Source organism: Anser anser (assembly GCF_964211835.1).
Source record: "Anser anser genome assembly, chromosome: 14".
Lineage (NCBI taxonomy): Eukaryota > Metazoa > Chordata > Aves > Anseriformes > Anatidae > Anser > Anser anser.
The window spans coordinates 13,236,097-13,251,002 of record NC_139735.1 but is presented as its reverse complement, the minus strand read 5'-3'; the positions used below and the strand labels follow the sequence as shown (position 1 = coordinate 13,251,002).

The 14,906-nt window shown below is 47.9% G+C and overlaps 1 protein-coding gene across 8 annotated transcripts in view; it reads right to left on the bottom strand.

Annotated features, from left to right (window-relative positions):
* Positions 1–14,906, bottom strand: part of SIL1 (SIL1 nucleotide exchange factor) — a 94,184-nt gene that overhangs the window by 38,821 nt on the left and 40,457 nt on the right. For all 8 annotated transcript variants that reach the window (XM_083798777.1, XM_083798782.1, XM_083798776.1 and 5 more), the window contains 2 exons: positions 3,722–3,842; positions 2,375–2,471 (listed from right to left, as the gene is read on the bottom strand). In XM_083798777.1, the coding sequence (XP_083654903.1) occupies positions 2,375–2,471; positions 3,722–3,842 (218 nt within the window). The remainder of the gene's footprint in view (positions 1–2,374; positions 2,472–3,721; positions 3,843–14,906) is intronic.

The window sequence follows — 14,906 nt, the reverse complement described above, 5'->3', positions numbered from 1 at the left end:
CGCAGCCTCTGGCAGCTCGCTCTGCTGCCCGCCGTGCTGCCCCTGCTCACAGCAGGCACCACGTGTGGTGGGACCTGTCTCAGGGCTGTGGACCGCGTTCGGCAGCCCGGACACCCAGAGGCTCACACCACAACCCCGTGCAGCACTCATCCGCCTGAACCCAGCCCAAGACGCGTGAAACAGCCTCCTGGGTGTTTGGGCCCTTCTGGGAAGCCCAGGAACTCGTGTGTCTATAAAATATGGCTCGTGGATACTAGCACACGTTCCCCCGGCAGCTTAGCACCTAGTGCTTTGTACCCCATTTCCACACCCTGTGCACTTTTCAGATCAACACGGAGCACAGGGGCAGAGCGACCCGATGAACCAAGAGCAGCAGCAAGGCGTGCGGCAGGGAAGGAGAAGGCTCTGCCAGAGACTCGAGAGCCCCAGAGGCAGCAGAGACCACCTCCCGCAGCAGCACTGGTGACACTGGGACCAGCAGGGCAGAGCCTGCTGCTGCACGAGGACAGGAAAGCAGAGGCCAGGCTGAAGATGGACTGCCCAAGAGCAGGAGAAAGCAAGGAAGAGTAATGGAAGTAAAAGCCCCGGCAATCTAGTAGCAGTTGTACAATCTGCGCTAATGACTGCTGGCCTAATTACTACAGGAACTGCACAGACACACAGAACACTATCCCCACTCCAGCCACACCGAAGGAATTGCTTTTGCAATAGCATATACAGGAGCATGCTTGGTGTAAAACTCAATTTACTTTGACACAGTTACTTCAAGGATGAATTTGCTCCCTGCAGGAGTGATTTTAAATGGAGTACTTTAGGTCCATTAGATATAGCTGGTGTTAGCCCAGTTGCTGGGACAATAGCTATTCTAACAGGTTTTTAAAAATATGGCTTATTTTCACATAATAGAGTATCACTAATTTTTGCATTTAAATGGCACTCATTTCAAGAAGTCCTGCTATCAGTAATGCTAGCTGCTGCATAAATAATCTTACAGAAAACAAAACATTGTCCTGATGTCAAACAGAGGAAAGATTTTCCTGGGACTCAAAGACAATGGCCCTAACTCCCACCTCAAATTTCCTTCAACGTCAAGGCAGCAGGAGGAGCTAGGGCCTAAGGAAATACTTGGAAGGGGAGAAGGAGACAAAGGCTGTGATCAGCCTGGCAGGTCACTCATCCCACCGGTGCCATGCCAGTGGCTGCTCCTGTGCTGGGGACCAGCTCCAAGCCTGGAGCTGGCTGAAAGCAGCACATGCATTCTCTCTTTGACTTTGAATTGTCCACTTTCTGTAACTAAACAGGAAGTTTACAGCTTCTTTAGCTTATCTTCAACCTATGCTCCACCAAAGCCGTTTGTGTTTTTACTACTCTGGCGTGAGGTTGGAAACTTAAACCATAAGATCACTTCTGGATCCAAGTGTGCCAATGGCAGGGGATGGTACATCCCGTGGCTTGTCACTATCACTGAATCCAAAATAAAGAGCCTTAGCTGTGCTTTTTGTACCTCCTCACTCTAATGAGGATAACGAACAGCAAGTAGCCTCACACTGAAATCCATTCCACTTAGGGGCTTGCAGACATTTTTGTGGCAGATGAACAAGTAAATCAAAACAATGGATAAAAATGCAATGCAAACAATGCAAAGGAAATCAGCCCATGGGTTCACCCAAGTGTTTGCAAGCAGCTTTTCTGCGTTATTAATTCAGGTCTAATCACACCGGTATCCAAACAGAAAACTCAGGGGAGCAGCATCACAGCAGAGAGCTTACTGACTGAACCTCCCCTGGGTTCACAGGAAAGATCCCATAATTTCACGTTAGCATTGCTATGCTAAGAATGGCAGGAAGAAATCTGGTGGGTGGGTGGCTTGTGAGGATGCGTACGTGGACACCATACGTCTGGTTTGCTCGCTGAGATCCCACTGACTTGAGTGAAGACCAGGAGGCACCACTGTACGATGGGTGAGCTGTTGTGCAGCTGCTGATCCCAGCCTGCTCGACCATGCAGCCCCCTCCCACTGACAACCCATGGGATAATTATTGCCAGGAAACACTGAAATGTGACAATATACTTAAGTAGTTATAAGTAGCTTGCAAAAGAGGGCCTCTAAGTTAGAAATGAATACAATGGGCCTGAACAGAAGTTTTCCATTTTAACAGAAAACCCAGGATTCATGCAAAAAGGGCTGAGAGTTTCCCAGGGAACTTTACCACTGACAGAACAGCAAACGTATTTTAGGTCCATATTCACCAGGTGATTAGTCTGGACAGTATTTTCCCAAGTAATTGCTTTAACCGTATTCCCAAGACACGCTACACAGCGCATTCACATCAGCATACCGTGCATTGCTTTAGAAACAGGGAACTGTCTTTACCATTCTTTCCGCCTTCTCACTTTCCTTCATTTTAGCCAATGCCTTTTTGAGCTCCTGGGATGTGAATGAATTTGAGTCAATATCCATCTTGTCCAGCCTTGCAGAGGAAACAAAACAAAACATTACACGAATGAACAATTTTATCTGTAACATTTTCATTGTAATATATTAGCAATGGATAATATCAGGTGAAAAAGAGCTAAGAGAGCTAGACCAGCACATATCTCACTTAAAACACACTGGAAAAGCTCCACACTCAGCAAAAGGTTAGTCCCAGTGCTGTATTTTTTGTGTGGTTTGCAGACACCTCACCTTGACAATCACAAAAGGCTTCAGAATCTGCATGCAGACCCAAAATCTCAAGCTTTAACACAGCAAGAATCGCTGATTAATTTATGCCTCTGCTTTCATGTAGGAATACAGAAAAATAGGAAATGTTCATGTGAAAAAAGGAAAAAGCACCACTGTGTCACTAGATCGTTGCTAAGGAATCGCAAGCTTTAGCAGAGATATACAGCTGAAGTTCTGGTGATCATCGTATGTTGTAACTTTATTACAGCAAGCCTAAGTTCAACCAGAAATTTCACAAAAATGCTAAAAAGATAAATAATTTGTTGCTTTTTTTTTGTTGATCTTATTGGCTCAGGGAACTTATCTGAGCTGTAAACACTCCTGTAGAGGAAAAAAAAAGGAAAGCCAACCACTGAGGCATCATGAAGTTAATGAGCTCCATACCCCAAACAAGAGGAGCTACAGGGAGCAAGGGAAAGGCTATTTGCAACGTCAAATCCCTGCACTTCAGGAAGGAAAGTTCCCAATAGTAACTGGACGTGTCTTTATTAAGAATGTGCCAAAAGGAAAATCAGCACGAGAGAAACTTTAACACACACCTGGGTGCAGGCTGTGTGATCGAAGGGGAACAACATCAATAACTCATGTGAGCACCAAGCTAAAACCTTACTGGATTGGACTCAGGTCAACACAAACGAAGCCCCTTACAGCTGCTCTGATGGTTTAAGCTTAGAAAGTAGTTTCAGACTGATGCTGTAGATATTTCAAAGGAAAAAATGTCATTCAGAGAAGCCAGGTTGCAAATTTAGTTTTGGCAGCACGGCACAAGAAGCCATAAAGGCATCTCTGAATACCTACTCAGGGCACTTCTACCACCATCCAAAGGGATCACAAAGGATGGAGGCCAAGTTTCAGCACGACTGAACCTGTAAACCAGCAATTAAGTCTCCAGAAGACACAGCAATTGAGTGCCCCAGGTCTGTCTGCTAATAAAGGACACGAAATCCCTGGTTTGGCTCTATGCAGCGTGAAGGCAGGTGCTTTGCATCACTGTACCTTCTTCTTCTTTTCTCTCCTCTCGTGTCACTTTTTCCATTTTCACCGTCTGGAAGCCGGGCTTCTCTGTCTCCTGTCTGCAGGTTTAGTCGTACGTGTGACCCTGCAGGAACAGCCTGACCTACAAACAAAGGTCAGATGCTTTAGGCCATGCACACCATTACAGGTTTGCACACAAAGGGCAAGCTGAAGTCACACGCTCCTGCTCAAAAGAACCACACAAAAATAAATAACACGCAAAAAAAAACCCTCATCCTACACGGCGAGAGAGAGGCTATTGACTGCTGGCCACCCAACCCTCCGGTAACGTCCTTGTGCCACAAGTGCTATTTTAACCTTGCAGAAATGCCACGCTGACCTTACCCGCCGATTCCTAAGCAAGCATTAATAATCTACAACAGGAGTAGATTTTGAGACTATTTGGGGAAAGGGGAATAGACTGCTGAATATGGGTAGGCAGCATGAAACACAGCTGCCAAAATGAAATCAAAGCATACATCAGAGTACAGCCTGGTGTGCTGAATATCAAGTGTACCGAGGCAAGGTTGTGTTGGTTTGGAAATATTGTATTAAAAGGAATAACTGATCACTACTACCTGCCAACAAAAATATACAGAATACATTAAACTTTGCTTTTAAATGCATAAAAGTTGGGAAATTCAGAGTGTTTTTTCTTGGTCACAATTTACCACAAACACATCATGACGGCCACCTGTTGCACAGGGATGGAGAGATGACAGTATTTGGTTGCTTCTTCTTGATTTTGCTTCTTTTCCTCTTAATGCAATAAATTTGCCTGCTTAAGAAAGTAGGATCACAGCTGAAAAAACATGGAGATCTCAGCTGCACAAACCCAGAAGTACGCAGACAGACACACAGCTGCTCACGTTCTTTTCCATGAGGATTCCTTCTTTAGTTTTTCCTTTTAGCTAAAAAGATGCCTAGGATAAACGAACACAGCATGTAGGAGACAGGTAGCATCTCCTATCAAAGGGAAGTGAAGACAAGGATAATTATTTTGTACGATAAATACATGTTCTCATAAACAAAATCCTCTAATCTAGGGAACCTCCGGACTGATTCCACCCATTGAAGACCAAAGAGACATGTCGCTGATCAAAGGATGCGGTGCTTGCTTTGCAAGACCCGAATGTTTGTCACAATTCAGATAAAAACAGTTCAAAGCCTAAAGCCACGCAGCAGGTACAAATGGTTTTATAAAAAGGAGAAATCCAATTTGGAGGATTTCTGGGTGCATTTCTGATAGCTGCTCTTTCTCTCCCACCATATTCTTTCAGCAGGATGTTGCACTGGTTTGATATGTGAAGGGACCGACGTGTTTGTCTGTCTTAAACGAAGCAAAGACGGGCTCATTACGCCTCCCCTGCATGCAGGTGCAAGGGCACACATCCATGGGCGAGCCTCACGACCCAACTGCTCTACTGCTCCTTCACTTGTTATTCCTGGGACCTTTAGTCTATGTGCCTGCGTAGAGAGGAGCACGTTCCCATTTTCAGAAGGCGAGCTGTGCAGCAACGCGCTGTGGTGGCCGAGCTGTTCCCCTCGCAGGCCGTGCAGCTGGGACATTTCTTGAGGCAGGGAGCTGCCAGCAAGAAAAAAAAAAAAAGGTATAAAGTGGCATTACATGCTGAACATACGGGACGTCTTCCTCCTCCACGGGCACGACCATCACTTGGCCGAGGAGACGGCAACGAAAAAGCTGGGTCCTTCCCATCGCTGAGCGAGAGGCTCTCCGCGCCGGGTCAAAAGCACTCGGGCAGCCCAGGTTGCAGCCACGGCACCTGCTCGAGCAGCTCCCGATCTGTCCAACGCGGCCAGAAATAAACGTCCCTGTTACAACAGTACAGTATATTCTGGCTTTCATGTTGCTGGTGCATCTGGCCACATCAGTTCACTCTGTTGCCAGGGGAGAGGAACAAGGCTGACGGGCTTTACTTAAAAGAAACATAAAAAGGCAGAGCACTGGAGCAGCCTCCAGTAGGGCTGGATGACTCCCATGTGACCAGTCCTCCCAGTTGTTATTTTCAGCGAGCAGTAAATAAAAGAGGATCTGAATCCCAGCGTGCACAAACTCACAAATCCAGCATGACTGAATTAAGGATGTTCCCATCAGAGAAGACACAAACCTTTCTACTTCTGCTTCTTCACACTTTCCCAAACAAAATCTGACTAAGGCTGTCCAAACCCCAGAGCAGAAATCTCGGCTCTGATGTATTTAAACAGCATTCATTGCTGCAGGAATTTCTTCTTGCCACTGTGCACAGTAGCACAGGTTCATGCCACAGCAGGACAAACATATTGCCTTATTAAACAAACCAAGAAAGACATCTCTGTTTGCAGTAAAAAGATTCGCGCAGTAACTTAAAATATTCCAGATGTTTGAGCCGGGTGAGGACTTCAGTCTTGTTTAGCTTGGGATATTTTAAAGTATTATTCATAAAGTGTGTTTCAGGGTGGGTTGACTTGAATAATGTGATTAAAATTGCTGACTTAAACGAGCAAGCTGGAAATCTTGAATTTTAATCTTGTTTCAGTATGTAGCTTCTAGACATTTCCTTTAAAAACAGTTGATTCTCTTTGATTCCTATAATTTGATACTATTCAACAACTAGGAGCATGCACCGAAGCTATACATATGTAAGCAATTACCCAGCTTAACGTTCTGTTGATACAGAATCATATCCTTAATAGCTTTTTTTTCCTAGAGGAATTCATTTTTACTTATTGTTTGCATTAAGTTGCATTTGGAAACCAAAACTCAATTAAAAACTGTAACAATTTTACATTTAAGTGATTTTCTGACCTTTTTTCTGCTTGATGCCTCAGAAAAATACCAGCTGATTACCCGAACAGGTACGCGCTGCGCGCCTGAGCGCTGAATCACACAGCTCCCACACGGCCTCACCTTGCAGACACCTCAACGTCCTCCAGCTGCTCCAGCTCCTCCCGTCCCACTGCCTCGCTCCCTCGAAGGGGAAGGAGGGGTTTCCATTTAATTAATTTCTCGGCTCTGAATCACCTAACTGGTGTGTAGAAAGAGCTGCCTAAAGCGTGAAAACCCCTCTGCGACCCCGCAGAAGAGGCTGTAGAGCTGCTGCTGGAGGAAGCCAACAAAGTCCTTCCCCCACATCCCGTCTGTGTTCTTCACACCTTACACAAAGCCCACCCCTGGAATTTTTTAGACTGTAATTTAAAGGATTTGAAAAAGCACAATTGCATTAGCTTGGGCTTGCTCTGCTCGTCCAGGAAAAGAAGCCCCCAGCTCCAAGCAGGCTGCCGAGGCCAGACACGAGCGGCGTGCCCAAATCGTGCTGGGTTCCAGAGGTCTTCCTGGTGCCTGAGCATTCGTCATGTTGGGATGCGTCCTGTCTGTCTTGAAAGTTGCTTAAAGTGACACCGTGGAAGAATTTAATTTATAGCCCTATTCTTTTAATCTTGGACAGCCAGATTTTTTCAGACATCCGTTTATTCCTCCTTATAATATATTAGATGGAGTAACTGCACCAGAGTCAGCTTCGAGGCAGCAACTCACTCTCAGGGGTTCTGCTGACATTTATAAACTGATCCTATTTCTCTCTTGTGTTTTATGTTATCAGCTAAACCTGTCGGCTTAAATTATTGCCTTGTAACCAAATCACAGTTATCTATTATTCTGTTATGTGTACGTTTCTGAAGCTCTGCACCTATATCAAGTTTTGCAGGGGCTGAAAACAAGACTATAAATAAATAAACAAATGGAAAACACAACACGCCTCCATCGCAAACACAGCTAAGGGAAGAAGCAGGTAGGGTAAACACAGAGTATCTAAAAGCAGAGGGCTGCTGTGCTGAAGGTGTCACGTAACGTCCAGGTGAGCCCACCTCTCCTTTCCTAGACAAGGATCAAACGCCAGCCCTGTTTCCTCATGAAACAAGAAAGGTGCCGTCCTGCCCAGCACCTTTCCAGTACTTTACCCCAATTAGTGCTGGCCACTGCTGGCCTGGTTTGGCATCTCTGCATGGGGACAAGGCGATGCCACAACTCGACATACAGCAATAAGAAGGCATTAAAAATAATGGCAAGCAGAAACAGGGCACCACAACACCCCCAGGCAGCCCCTCGGCCCCCGCTCCCTCACATCCTCCTGTCTGCTCACTCCCCAAGCCAGCATCCTCATTTGCCATTGGATAAAAAATAAAATATCTATTCAGTGTGAAAACAGCCCACCGTTACAAGTCAGAGACTGGCTCCACGGTTCTTGGAAATCACCTTGGAGTCTGAGAGAGCATCAGCTAAGATCTACCTTTCCTTGCTCTTTGTTCGTTTCAGTGCAGGTGAGTGACGGGAAGGTTCTTTCTGATAGAGGCAACAAAAGAAGCTGCAAATCGATACCTGAATGTTCCCAGCAAAACAAACTGGCAGTGCTGCAATGCTGAAAATAATAAGGCTGCACAAGACTGGCAGAGCATTCTCAAGAAGTGATCTGATGACACCACATCTCCACCTTCAAATAAAATTATGATTAAAAAGCACGAGGAGACAAACCCCAGGAAGCAGCACAGCTTCCCTCTGCTGTGGCCCAGGAACCCCCAGTGCCACGGCCGGGCACTGAAGGGATGCTGGGGCATCCCGGTGCCCCCTGAAGCTCCGAAATGCCATAACCAGCCGAGTGGCGACACCAGGATTATCCCCAGTACGGCTCAGACCAGAAAGAGCCGCAGCCTCTTTGCTGCAGAGGGCAGGGGACGGAGCCCAGGCTGGAGCTAGGGGACAGCTCCTTGCCCAGGGATGCTCAGGCAGGGTGGTGACGACAGCCCCAGCACCTCCCAGGCTGCCCGCGCCGCTGCGGAGCAGGTGGGATTTTACAGGAGCAGCCAGGTGAGCGCAGTGCTCTGACGCTCGTTTCCCACGCTGAATGCTGCGCTCAAAGAAAATCATACGAACCAGCCTTAATCTGGAGGGGTTTGGTGTGTGTGCTCCGACTCCGGCCTCACTGGTTAGCAGTGGTGAGCAAGGAGGCAGTCAGAGCCTGGCTTTTTTCTGTAAGGCTGAGTCACAGCACTCCTTGGACTGCTTGTTATTTCAAAACAGAACATTTTTACATACAAAAGGAAGAGAAGATGTGTAGCAGGCACAGGTCAAGAAGAGATGGATTACTGATGGGAAGAGGAAGCACAGAGCCTGAATCTCATTTTGCTATTTCCTGCCCTTTTTTTTTAATTTTATTTTCTGCTTAGCTTTCTATATTAGTTCATCCAGCACTCCCAGCTCCTCCCAGTTAAGTGCCACCTGGAAAGGGAATTTATATGCTATTTATCACCCCTTAGGGTTGGGAGAGGTTCACCAGCACCAGGCCCCAAAGCTCCCCACAGAAGCTGCCCCAGCAGCCCCAGGCATTTGTTAGGCATTGGAACGGGCTGCCCAGGGAAGCGGCTGAGTCACCACCCCTGGAGGTCTTTAAAAGACGTTTAGATGTAGCCCTTAGTGATGTGGTTTAGTGGAGGACTTGGTAGCGGTAGGTCAGAGGTTGGACGAGGTGATCTTGGAGGTCTCCTCCAACCTAGATGATTCTGTGGTTCTGTGCTTTCCCACCACCCCTCGTTCGCAGCGCAGGCAGCGAGGAAGCGCCTGCTCCAGCACTCACGTTCACGCCGAGGTGTCAGCTCCCGTGGCGCTGGATCGAGTGCTTTATGCAGATCCTACGGCCACTCTGTGTACAGCTCTCGTTTCCATCAGTTCTGCACTTCTGCTGGGAAATGACACCCCTTGTGAAGCCCGGTCCTACTTGCTGCCCATCGCTCCCTGCCTTCTCAGGTCTGCACAGTCAGTGACAGCAAGGGCTCTAATTACCTACTGTAATTAATTAGAAACTCTTTTTTTGTAACTACCATACGCATGCCATGTTCATAAACTGTTTCTTAAGTATGTGCTTGTGGCATCTGTAGGGGATCGCATCTCTTCCAGGGCTGCCTGGATGGCTGGCAGCATCCCTGGGCTGCCTCTGTCTGCAAACAAAAAGTTCTTGTAGTGTCAAGCTGGTTTTATCACCGTTATTTTGTATTATTATTGCACCTGGGAGACCTCGATATGGACAAAGATCCTGCTGTGCAAAGTACTTGCAAGAACAAAGAGACATCACTTCTTGGGATTACAGAGGAAACCATGATAGAGGAGTTTTGTCCTTATGACAAGAGCAAACAACAACTGAAATTGTTCTCTTTTGTTTTCCAGAGTGCACAGACAAACACAGAGCACGACGGGCCTGCTCCCAGGCTTGGTGATGCTGAGGGGAACCCACCCATGGTGCTGAGCCATGGGTGAGCACGGTGTGCAGCCCTCTGGGAAGCCCCGTGGGGTGCACGGCCCTGCCTGCGTGCTCTGGAAGGACTCACGAGCCTTCCTACAGGGTAGCACTGCTGCAGCATAAAGCTACCAAACCCCAAAGTCTCAGGTATTTAACTTCTTCTTATTAAAGATAAGCAAAACTGTTCTAAATTGCATGAACACAGGATTACTACAGTGTTATGGGCGCCGATACCCCACAAACTGCCAGATGTAGGGGCTGCATCCCTTTGTGCTCACTAGCTCTCAGCAGCATCTTGCACCAGCGTCTTCCGGGAATGGCTGAGTCTGATGAATTATCGAGAGACTGAATGAGCAGTTTAAAAAAACAACAAGGATGTTTCACATGAAAGACACTTAGTTGGTCCGTTTATCTGACAAATTCTTCCTGTAATACTCCGAGCTATGCTAATAAACACCCTGCGAGTCAGCCTGTCAAAATGGTGATGTCTAAATACGGAATCTCCAACACTGCTTTTGCTCCACTCCGAGCAGGGACAGAGCCATCTGAAACGCTTTCCAACTCACCAAGGGGGAACCTGTTCCCAGCTTCTGGCAGCAAAGCCACCCCCAGGAGAACCCCACATCACTGCACTGACCCACCCCAACGGCGCCACCCTCTCTGCTCTCACCCAGGGGTCCCAAAGAAGCAGCCCCGTTTTCTGCTGGACTTAGACCACGAACAGTGCGCGAGGAACGGGCTGTTCTCCATTCGTCTCTCATTTGGTGAGATGGAAGTTACTTACTGGTGCTTACTGGGATATTGCCTTCCGACGGCTGATGCCGTGGGGGTTGCTGCGTGGGCTCAGAGCGCTCAGGGCGCCGTGAAACCAGGATTACGGAGAGACGAGTGCCCACGGCAAACTCCTGGAGAACTTTATTTTTCTTGCATCATACGATTTTAATGGCAACAGCTTGCTTGCCGCAGTAATGATGAGGCCTTTAAACACCATCCGTCAGGCCTACAGCTCAAGCGCTTGTTTATCTGGAAAAGGATTTAAAGCTCCTCTTTTGTTCTAGTGCAGGGAGGTCTTTGTAATTTGTTTCCCTCAGCACATATAATGAAAATGTTTTTAAAATGTCTTCAGCATCCAATCCCTCCTTCCGTGACTCGACCTGCAGCTAAAGGAGAACAAAGCCTTGCGAGGAAGGCGCCCTCCAATAAGTAATACTTGGTTAGACATGCGAAAGCATCAGTTAAATTTGGACACTCAGCTGGACCACTGCTTACGACTGCCAATTTGAGCCGAGCCAGCTCTCTCCCCCTGCACCACTATTTGTGCTCTCTCAATTACCGGCGAGCACCGGGAGCCGGGTTATTCAAACTCGCAGTGCCCTGCGAGCGCCGGGCTCCAGCTCCTGCCAAACCCACCTGCTGCCTTGGCTTGGCTTGGCCTCCAGGAGAGCAAAACAAGAGCCGAGCTAGCTGCCAGCCTGAAAAGCCATCAAAACTCCAACATCTCGTGGCAGGAGGAACCACAGAGGACAAGAGAGCCAGTGGTGAGACGCAGGGCAGAGAACGCGTCTCCTGCAAGGCGTCTGCTGCTTTTTGGTTTGCTCTGAGACAGTAAACGACGGGAGCAGAGGCAGATGCTAGCGAGGAAGAGTCTTCGGGAAGGAGCGATGGGAGGGCTCCGAGAGGACATATGGTGCCTCTCTGATGGGAGTCACTCCTGTAGCATCTGTTGATGTATCTGCTGCTGCCGCCAGTAGAGAAAAGCTTCAGATGGCACAGAGCTCCTTGCAACAAGTGCTTCTGCCCTTCCACCTCCCTCTCTGCAAAGGCTTCTCTCTCGCTTGCACTACAGCAGCAGGAAATGCACCAGGAAAAGAAAAATAGTAGCATCAAGGAAGGAGAAGAGTTGTTCTTTTGTAAAATGGGCAGAAACATGTTTTTACTTTATAAGCAAAACTTTAGCTCCAGCTTTGAGCCAGTCATTTCCTATGCATTACCACGCAGCCTTGGTTACAGCGTGATGCATGTGTTCAGTGATTCTATACGAAGCCCTTAATTTATTTTCTGTTCTCATATTGGGCTCGATTCTGTGAATGCTAGCAGTCTGGAGAGTTCAATCCCACAAAGGTCCAGGCAGCAGAAGAAAAGCGGAGATGGGAGGTGTGCAGCCACGCTCGCATCATTTCAGCTATCAAACGGCACGCTGGGCTGCACGGACGCTGGACTGACCTCTGTCTCACCACGTCGGCATCAACCAGAACCACGATTTGCAAAAGCCAGTTGTAATCCCTCACCAGCTCACCAAGTTATTTATTTCTAAGCCTAAACTACTTCATAATGTCACTGCAACCTGTTAAATAATTGTCATCCCACAGGTGTATTTGTTACACTTGAAAGCCCATCTGGGATGCTGCATGCTTCTCTACATTCCGGGAAGATCAATGCAGAATGTAGGCAGAAAAGAAAAATGAGGATGACCAGGAGAATTGAGAATCTAACAGAAGGAACAGGGGATGATATTTATCCTGCCTAATTTTAGGAATCTAATAGTTAGATACTTTTCCTGAGCTAGGCAGCACTGGCTTCTTTACTGTGAAAGAGATTTGCACCTCCAAAAAATCATCAACCATAGCTGTCTTTAACATCTGTCCTGGAGAAGGAAAAATCACCCTCAAAGAGCCTCTCTTTCTCTCTCCAATGAGCACTGATATGACCACCACAGATGAACACAAGGGCACAGAAAATTGCCCTCAAGGAACCTGGCGATGCAGAGGCATGACAAGGACAACTGCTCTCTCGGGAGGGATAATCTGGCAGGACCAACACTGGCACAAGATGAAGGGGTCCTGAGCTTGGTCACGCTGAATCCGTGGCTGGAAATGAGAAGCTGAACCCTAAGATTGTGCAAAAGAAGGAGAAAGGGGCAATAAAAAAACACTGACAAAATAAAAAAAACCACAAGCCTGTTTTGGAGGGGAAGGCTGAGAAGCTTCAGCAGGGGTTCTTCATGACTGGCTCTCAGAGGTCTCTGTTCCTCTCCCCACCTTCTGCATACGTAAAGCAATCAAGGCTGAAATGGAAAAGGCAGACACGTACCACAGAGGAAAACCAACCTCCCTCACAGCTCCAGCCATCCCTGGGAGCGTGTCAGGACACGCTGCGCTGCTGGCAGGGCACGCGCCTTGTTGACTCGGACTGCCTGGCCACGAGACGCGTGTCAGCTGGCCCGGCGCACGCCTGCACCGCAGCGGCCACGTTACATCCCAGCACCCAGGTTTCCCCCAGCCTACAGCATCCACCAGCGCCAAGAGAGTGCAGGTCCGCAGGCAGTTGGACAACATTCCCCCGCTTACACACTGCGAGGTGCCTGATCCGAAAGGCACGGCTGCGAGACGAGCAGAACGCATCGAAGGCACCGTCTGCCAGCTCTGCTGCCAAGCTATAGTGAGAATGAATTTGAATAATAAAAGCTGGAATAAGAAGATGCCTTGGAGAGCGTGTTGGTATAGTGCTTTCCTAAGGCTCAATTTAAAGCCTCATTTCTGTAGCTAATGCAGTCGTAAGGGACATTAGCCTAATTTTTGTCAAGAGAACTTGTCAACACTGCAGTATTTAAGACAGGCGCTAAGGAGTTGTTTTATCTCACAGATAGATCACCGAGAAAGAAAGTAGTTGTGCCGCTCTTGGTTCATAGCAAAATAAATTGACATTCTCCCTAGGCCTCAATGCCGGAATGGGGGATGCTTCTTTTTATAAAAAAAAAAAAAAAACACACAATGTGTACATGAGCAGCCCTGCATTTTGTTCAGGGTGCTGTGCACACGCTGCAGCAGAGATCGGGTCCAAACCCACAGCAGGGTTAGGTATGGCAACCTACCTAGGTGCTTTACACACCCAAGACATCAGTCTCATCCTTTCCTTTCCATATACGTTAGGTAAAACATTTGCCCCAGTTCCTGAAGGGTCTGCTGATGGTGCTCACCAGTTAACCACGGATTACCAGCGGACTGTGATTTCAGGGCTACGCCAATAAGGCTGGTGGTGGATGCACAGAATTGGCTTTGCCTCCTCAGCTGCTCCAGCAGGAGGCTGAAATGGAAATTGCCTGGGCTGCTTTTAAGTGATGCTCCATGGGTGAGTCAGCAGAAAGCAAAGGACAGAGGCTGTAACCTGCATCTTCAGAGAAAAAAAAACTCATTTGCACGATCCTGTTCCCATCATACCCCTGCTAATATCTTTGGCATCTGTCACGGTAGAGTCATTCAAGTGCTACAAACTGCAAGTGCCTTAATACATTCCAGCAAGCCAACCCTGGCACACGCTCCCTTTGTCCCAGCAAGGCTGCTACTACCCCGCTCCTCCCTCCCTGACAGACACCATCCCCTGCAAGCCTCCCTTGACATCCGGGGGGGCTTACCCTCCAGCTGTACAGCACCAAACTGGAACTTTTTAAAAGAATTCATGTGTTCGTACAAGCCTGGGTGCATTAATGCTGGCACGGCTTCGTGCTATCCAAGTGCCAGCCTCAGAGCTGCATTTGTACCAAGTCCCAGCTAATAACGTTGATGCCATGGCATAAACACTAGGGCAGGAGTTGCAGCTTCCCAAGTGCAAAATGCCCTCTTATTTGCAGGAGCATGATCTGGGGCTGCGGGCTGACAGGCAGGAGGACAGCTCTGCTCTGCTACAAATTCTGCACTCGCAGAAGAGCTAAATCATTATGATGGCCAGAAATGTCCCTTGGGAAGGAAATCCTCTCAAAGATAAATCAATAACTCAGTGTAATTTTAGCATGCAGCCAGGAGAATTTACATTGCCAGGAAGGCTGAGAGCTCTGCCACGGAGACAGAGCTGCAGCAGTATCAAATGGCCCTGAAGCGCTCCCC